The sequence below is a fragment of the Saimiri boliviensis genome, chromosome 17, assembly GCF_048565385.1.
Source record: "Saimiri boliviensis isolate mSaiBol1 chromosome 17, mSaiBol1.pri, whole genome shotgun sequence".
NCBI lineage: Eukaryota > Metazoa > Chordata > Mammalia > Primates > Cebidae > Saimiri > Saimiri boliviensis.
Window position 1 is genome coordinate 54,364,673 of NC_133465.1, and position 7,726 is coordinate 54,372,398.

Consider the following 7,726-nt stretch of genomic DNA (forward strand, 5'->3'; position numbering starts at 1 on the left):
GGAGGGAAGGAAGGAGGAGAGAGGGACCTGAAGACACTGTTTGAGTCTCTGAACCAGTTAAACTACAGACCAGCTCCACTACCGTCCTGTCACATGAGCCAAAAAACCCCAACCTTTCTTCTTAACCTAGTTTCAACTGAGTTTCAGTGACCCGCAAACAAAATAATTCTGCGAAACAGAATCATCTCGCAGAACCTGAGCCACAGGAATTGGCCCAGTCACACCCCACTTCACACCCCACTCCACCCCCGCTCCCGGCCTGCCCCATCAGCTTCCTCCCTGAACAGTCTTGTTGGGGTGATTTCCTGGGAACTGCAGCAGCATGCTCCCCCATGGGTGGGGGTGCCCTGACTCCAGGGGCCAGGAGGGGAGGCTCTGGAACTCTGCCCCACAGTGCAGTTCCAATGGAGTGGGACCTCGAAGCCAGGTCCCCATCACGGGGTGTCCCGCCTGTGCGATGCGCTCACCTCTAAGTCCTCAGAGCACCAGCAGGGGTCTGTTGGACAAAGCCACACCAAGCATCTCCCCAGAATAAGCACGATTTGCAGAAACAGTGTTGCTAGAACCTCTAAGCCGAAATTGGAGTTTCTTCACTGTTGAATTCTCAAGGTTCCCTCTCTCCCAGGTATCCAGTCAATCACGTAAGTCTGCAGAGCAATATTTACTTCCTCTCCTTCAACTTTCACATTGCAGCTCCTTGTAATTTGTGTCTCTTTAGAAACTGGGCCCAAGGAAAGGGCTGATTTCCTGGGGTCACTCTCTGAACAACGCTTCCTCAAATGTACCAAAAGTAGCTTTAACCTTTCCACTTGGATTCTTAGAAAGGGCCCTTTTCTCTCCGTTTTCAGCTGAGGAAAAGAGGAGGTAGCTTATTTTCGTAGTTCCGTGATTTCTAATAAGGTCACAATATTCCTTTGAGTGAACTGCCTTCACTTACTCAACTATCCCTCTATTACTGGACACTGCGTAACGTTCAATTTTTTTTTTTTTTTTTTTTTTTTTTTTTTTTTTTTGAGACTGAATCGAACTCTGTTGCCCAGGCTGTAGTGCAATGGTGCCACCTCGGCTCACTGCAACCTCTACCTCCCAGGTTCAAGCAATTCTCCTGCCTCAACCTCCCTAGTAGTTGGGATTACAGGCATGTGTCACCACGCCCGGCTAATTTTTGTATTTTTAATAGAGATGGGGTTTCACCATGTTGGCCAGGCTGGTCTTGAACTCCTGACCTTAAGTGATCTGTCTGCCTCAGCCTCCCAAAGTGCTGTGATTACAGGTGTGAGCCACCAGGCCCAGCCAAGTGTTCAATCTTTAACCTTTAAAAATAACACTATGATGAGCACGTTTGAGTAGAAATATTTTCCTAGGCTTAGCTTATTCCCCAAAATAGATTTACCAAGGCAATGGGGAGGGATTTTAGTACATACTGTCTTGGGATCCAAAAAAAAAGAAAACAAACAAAAAAAAAACTGAAAAACAAAATAATCCAAAGATGACAACAGAGTTCCTATTGAAAAGGAAATAGGTGGAGTGTTCAGTGTCTCAAAGAAAATAATAGTAGGCAAGGCGAAGAGCAGGGAAGTGAGCTACCCGCTATTCTGCTGCGCTCACGTGAGATCTTCTATAAGCAAAATAGCTCAGGCAGATAAGTGTGTGGCTTTCCTTTCTTCATGTCAAATGCTTCCATTTGTTTTGACAAAGAAATCGAATTGAATACAAGCCAGATAGCTTTCCTCTCAGCCTTGTTTTTTAAAATACAAGTTTCCTATGTAGTTAACACGTGCTTTCACTTCTGAGGCTCTGGAATGATCACATCTTCCTGTTTCCTACAGTACCTCTAGCCTGCTGCAGGCTTCCTTAGAGGGACAAGGGTGGCGGCCTCTTTACTGGGCTCCCTGCCTCCAGCCTACCCTCAGTTGAATCTATGGACCATTGTACACCCAAACCCATTCTCTTCAATGTCTGTTTCAGTATTTCACATCTCTGAATGCAAACATATCACAGAGCTACTTAAGTCCCTTTTCCAGAGTTTTCAGTAGCCAGGAGGCAGATGCGGAGTGAGCAGGAGGCTGTCTTCGTTGGGATTCCTCCAAAAGCTGACCGTGACACAAGGCTTGGGGAGCAGTCGTTTCTTTGGAAGGAGACCCCATGGAGTGCTACGAGAAAGTGGAGAAGGGGCAGAGAGAGGAGAAAAGGCAGTGAAGTGTGCGTTTCTGAGCAGGTCACTGTGAGCCACTCGGGCACAAGCCCACGGGCATCACTGAGAGGCTCTGTGGGACGCACCTCGGAGTTGTCGCACTGAGTCGGGAGGCTGCGCGTTTAACTGTCAAGTCCCATCCATTATTGCTTGTGGGCTGCTCCTGGACACCTTCTGGCCTGTCTCACTTGTGGCCAGGTGTTCTCAGGTGGAGGGGCTACAGGTGAGTGCAGGAACCCTCTACAGAAGACCTGGCGAGGCTGGGGGATACAGGCCAGCTCTGACGGCTGCTCCACAGTTGGATCTGTGTGTGTGTGTGTGTGTGTGTGTGTGTGTGTGTGTGTGTGTATTCACACACACATGCACATATATATCCACACATGTATATGCATATGAATTTTTTTTTTTTAGATGGAGTCTCTGTTGTACAGGCTGAAGTGCAGTGGCATGATCTTGGCTCACTGCAACCTCCACCTCCCAGGTTCAAGTGATTCTCGTGCCTCAGTTTCCTGAGTAGCTGGGATTACAGCCACCTGCCACCACACCCAGCTAATTTTTGTATTTTTAGTAGAGAAAAGGTTTTACCATGTTAGCCAGGCTGGTCTCCAACTCGACCTCAAGTGCTCTGCCTGCCTCAGCCTCTCAAACTGCTGAGATTACAGGTGTCAGCCACCGTGCCTGGCCTTATGCATATGATTTTTAAAACAAAAAAAAAAGAGATCTTACTCTGCTGACTGATATTTTTGACTCAACTCTGTTGGACAACTTTCCACATCAACAGAGATATTCTATTCCCACATTATCCATGGCTGAACAGTATTCTATTGGGAGGATGCATCCCCATCAGACATATGTTTGTTTGTTTTAGAGACTAGGTCTCACTCTGTTGCCCAGGCTGGAGTGCAGTGAATTGGTCATAGCTCACAGCATCTCAGACTCCTGGGCTCAAGTGATCCTCCTGCCTCAGCCTCCTGAGTAGCTGGGACTGTAGGCACAAGCCACCGCATCTGACCCCCGTCAGACATTTGTCGTTTCTAACTTTGGTTGACATGACAAAGGTGGACAAGAAGCATGTCCCTGAAACACGGCTGGCCACATCGCTCGGCATTTCCCTCCTGCTTGAAACCCACCAATAGCTCACCATTACCCACAGGGCCAAGCTTCAATTTCAAACCTTGGCATTCAAGTGTGACCTGTCCCTGGGACTCTGCTCCCTGCCCAGCTCCTCCTCCACAGTCAGTTTGACCCACTGGGTCATCTCAGGTCCTATCCATTCATACAGCTGGATCTTGGCTTGGGCTGTGTCCCCAGCCTGACAGCGCCTGTCTTCCCATGCTGCTTGGCCCTATCAAGGACTGCCTTCCTTGGAACCCCATCCCTCCGCAATCAAGTCCTCCCTTTTTCATGATCCCTGGCTTGTAGTCTTACCTTTCTCCTCTCTTTTCATGGATACATTTTCACTTACTAACAATGCTGGGACCAGTGACCACACTGCTTATGTCTCCAGCGTTCAGATGGCACCTTGCACATGCAGATACTTCCTTGGTCAAGGTTGGTTGATGATGAGCAAAGTGGGTGGTTCTTTTTCTACCTGGATTGAGAGTGGAGGTGGAGAGAGGCACCTCTGTGTTCCACTCACTGGGGGGCTGTGACCCCAGTGCCTGGATCTCAGCCTGTTGATGGCTATTGAAGATATAAGACCCATATGGACAGGAAAGCACTGCCCAAGCCCCCCACCCTAGAGACAGGGGCCAGGGAGCAAAGCGGGGGACAGGAACCGTTTTCCTGGTTCTTACTCCAGGACTGCCAGGAAGGGGAGCTGACATGGAGAGTGGGGGAAAATCGACTCGTAGTGCTAATCCCAGCTTCCTGTCTGGATTTTCCTTGACTGCTGCCGGGGCCCTATCTTAGGATGATCACAGCTGCAGAAATAGATCTCTCCTTTCACCTGTTCTTAAGCAAGGAAGACCTTGCTAACTTCCTGTGAAAAGAATGCGTGCTTCGGTAACTTTTCCAGTATGGGAGACGGTTCTGGGACACGGTGCTGAAGTCACCACGAGTTTCCTAGTCTGAGGAGCAGTGGCTCACCTTGGCCAGGAAACAGAGGGCAAACAGCTGCAAGGAGAGAGGCGAGAAGCTGGCCACGTGTTTCCAGCCAGAGCCCCCAGCCAATTCCGTGAATTCTGGCGATGTTTCCTTCCTTGTTCTGCTCCAAAAACCACTCTTTGCTGGCAGGAAACCCCTCTCTCTGATAGAGTGACAGTTAGCAGATCCTCTGCCCTCCTCATTGGCCTGCCCTGGCCCCCAGCCTCCTCCTACAGAAGTCTCTGTTTCTCCTGAACTCATCAGCTGAGTCAATCCGGCTCTGGGACCCGAAAACCAAGCCTCCCCAGCCACTGGCTTATTCACTCAACAAACATGGCACACCTCCCTCCCCCGCACCAACCCAGCCCCAGTTCTGGGGACTGGCAAGATTTAGGGAGGGGAGCCCAGAGCAGGAGCAGCGCTGCGGGAGGTGGACATCCGGGGGAGGAGATGGGCCTCCTGGTGGCAGGGGAGAGCTCCTAGGCACCCCAGGTCCTCGAAGGAGGTGAGAAGAGGGAAGAGGGAGGAGCACCCAGGAGCACGGGGCGGGGCGCGGGGGGAGGCTCCACGCATGCGTGGGAAGAGACCTTGGCGTCCTTGGCGTCGCTAAGGCAACCGACGCCAGCCATGGCCTCTGGGGCGGGCAGGAGCTGGGGTCGCTCCCCACCGCAGAGCGCAGCCCCGACGGTGAGGGTTGAGCCCGGGAGCAGATCCTGCCTTAGCTTGGGGGACGACAGAGTGGGGAGCGGTCACTGGAGGGGCCAGACCCTGGGAGGGGCCAGACCCTGGGCGCGGGGCGAGCAGAGGAACCCCCAAACCAAGAGGAAGAGGCGTGGCAGGGAGCGGGCAGGCCACGGAGCGGGAGAACTCGGCCCCCGCAGGGTTAGGGAGGCCACTGGCTGGGAGAGGTTGGGGCTCGCAACGTGACCCCATCCATTCTCCCCACCCTGCCTGGCTGACTCCGCGCACGCCCCCAGCCCTGGGTCACCGTCCTGCAGCCCCTCTCATGGGCCGTCCCACCTGCGCCCCTGCAGCCAGGCCGTGTGAAGGAAGGTGAGACTCCCGCGTCCCCCTGCCCCCCTCTACACCACCACCATCACCACCACTCACCCCCTTCTGTCTCACACAATCTCTGGGAGTCCCTGCAGCACGACCCGCCCACCCATTCTGCCCTCCCTGGGGACAGGGGTGTGTCAGGGGACGGCAGACCGGAGGAGCCCGGCCTGGGCTTGCCGAACTCACTTCCTAGACCTGCTGGAGCTGATGCTGCTGCAGAACGCGCAGATGCACCAGCTGCTGCTGAGTCGCCTGGTGGCCGGAGCGCTGCAGCCCGGGCCCGCCTCGCCCTGCCCTCAGGTATGTGTGGGTGGGCCACCAGGGTCACTCACCTGCGGGTCCAGGGATGGGGATCCCGCTGGGGTTCCTGTTCAGGGGGAAGAACTGGGAGACAGAGGAGCAGGAAGCCAGCCTGCTTGGCATCTGTTATGCATCAGGCCTGTTTCAGCGTCCATGAAAGGTGGGTGCTGGGGGGAAGAGACTCCCCCCAAAGTCCAGAACACCCAGGTCTTGTTTTCAAGGAGGTTTCCCTGGAGTGCCCCCCACCCCAACACTGGACTTCAGGCTCCAGGAGGGCAGGCACCCTGGGAACCCTGCCCGCATGCATCATGAGCACCTGGCCTGGTGCCTGCCACTGTGGAGGGGCTTAGCTGATATTCGTTGAACAAGTGAATGAATAAATGGATGGTTAGGAATACGAGGCCAGGTTGGCTGTGATGGCACATGGACAGGTACAAAGCGCAAGTGCACGCCCGGTTGTGGGTTGGGGACAGGCTCCTTGGTGGAGCAGGGGACCTTAGAACCAGCCCTTTAAAGCCAGGTAGGATTTTGACCCTTGGAGGAGGCAAGGGGTGTGTAACCCATCCAGGCTGGCAGGGGCAGAGTCAGGAGACAGAATGGGGGAAACCGTGTGTGGCTGTGCGTGCAAGTGTGTGTGCACATCGCATGCGCAAGTGTGTGTGTGCAAGCGGGTGTGTGCATGCATGTGTGTGCGTGCAAATGGGTGTGCGTGTGTGTGCATATAGCTCTAAGGCTGAGCTTTACTCAGCCAACAACGGGCATCCTGAAGTCAGGAGAAGCGGGGACTGGTGGAGAGAGGATGCCAGTCAGCTTGGAGGAGGCAGAGAGGGGTTCGAGAAATCCAGGCAGAGGGAGACCCTGAGGAGCTACTGCCATCCCTCACCCCTGGGCTCTCAGTGATGACACATACATAGGTGGGTCCAGGGGCTGGGGATGAGGCCGGGGACAACTCAGTGGACTACTGGCCTGAGCTCTGGGTTCACACCTGGAATCTTCCAGTCCCTGCTATGCCTTAGGAGCTGGGTGGCCTTAGACAAGTTGCTCAACCTCTTTGAGCTTCAGATTTCCCACCTACATCGTAAGGAGTAAATGTTTCCAAAATGCCTTGCCCGCATGTAGTACATGCTCCGTAAACACAAGCCATTCTTACAAAGCCTATCTGGAGGGAATAACTCAGGGGAATGGAGGAGTGAGGGTGGGGAGAGCCTGATCCTGGACTGGCGCTTCCCCCGCTGTTCTGCACGATCCCCAGGTCTACCTGGAGGTTCCGCAGGAAGAGCCTGAGGAGGAGGAGGAGGTGGACACGCAGGAGAAAGGGCCTTTGGTGTTTCACCACCACTACCTGTCCTACTCGATGCCCTCCCCGAGTGCCCTGCTGCCCTGGCCGGCCCCCTTCTTCCCCGCTCCCACGTGTCAGCCCCACTTGCAGGATGTGCCCAGGATTCAGCACTGGCCTCCTGCCTCCAGGGAAAGGGAAGCGTAAGTGAGGCTGGGTGCTGCCAGGCTTCTGCTCTGGGGCCAGGCTGGAGGAGCTGTGCAGGGGCTGCTGGTCAGTGGAGATAACTTGTGGGTGAAACCCCAGAGGCCACCACAGGCCTCTGATGGGGCCTTTTTCTCTCCCCCGTCTCAGGAGGGCTGTGCCCCCACCCCCACCCCCCAGTGCCACAGGGACTGTGGGCGCCGATGTACCCCCGGCTTCAGGTAGGCTGGAGTGGGGGGCAGCGGGGCCCAGGCCTGGGAGTGAATCAGGAGGCTAGGAGGGCCCGGTGTCCTCTGGCCGGGGTTGGGGGTTTCCTACCATCACGGCTGCAGGCAACTGGCCTATCCCCCTCCCTTTGCCTCTTTGGGGTCCACTGAGGCAGGAAGGAGTCAAGATGAGGCTGTTGTTTCCCCAGACTACTATGATGCCGAGAGCCTCCTGTGAGGACAGACGCTGGCCCAGAGACCTGCACCAGCTTCACACTCAGGATACAGCTGCGGGCCCCTCCTGCACCTCCCTCTCCTCCTCTGTGCCCATGGCTGGCGGTCCTTCTCACTCCCTCAGCCTCAGCCAGGCCCTCTTCTCCTGGGGAATCAGTCCCTGCTCCACCC

At 54.9% G+C, this 7,726-nt stretch overlaps 2 protein-coding genes across 12 annotated transcripts in view; one reads left to right on the forward strand and one right to left on the reverse strand.

The window, feature by feature from the left end:
- Window positions 1-6,894, reverse strand: part of SCN4A (sodium voltage-gated channel alpha subunit 4) — a 61,293-nt gene extending 54,399 nt beyond the window's left edge. For 4 of the 10 annotated variants that reach the window (XR_012514688.1, XM_074388842.1, XM_074388848.1 and 1 more), the window contains exon 1: window positions 468-1,873. The gene's annotated coding sequence lies outside the window, so the exon portion shown is untranslated. Of the gene's footprint in view, window positions 1-467; window positions 5,180-5,667 lie in introns of those variants that run through there. The other 6 variants (XM_074388845.1, XM_074388847.1, XM_074388846.1 and 3 more) reach the window with 6 other exon arrangements.
- On the forward strand, window positions 4,885-7,679 carry PRR29 (proline rich 29). Of its 2 annotated transcripts, none has more exons than XM_010330310.3 (6): window positions 4,885-4,966; window positions 5,257-5,332; window positions 5,466-5,635; window positions 6,888-7,114; window positions 7,266-7,336; window positions 7,531-7,679. In XM_010330310.3, the coding sequence occupies exons 1-6, from the start codon at window positions 4,907-4,909 to the stop codon at window positions 7,557-7,559; spliced, it is 633 nt and encodes a 210-aa protein (XP_010328612.1). In that variant the 5' UTR covers window positions 4,885-4,906; the 3' UTR covers window positions 7,560-7,679. The 2 variants fall into 2 exon arrangements, with proteins under 2 accessions (XP_010328612.1, XP_010328613.1); XM_010330311.3 differs by having other exon boundaries at window positions 5,529-5,635.
- The last annotated feature ends 47 nt before the right edge of the window (window positions 7,680-7,726 follow it).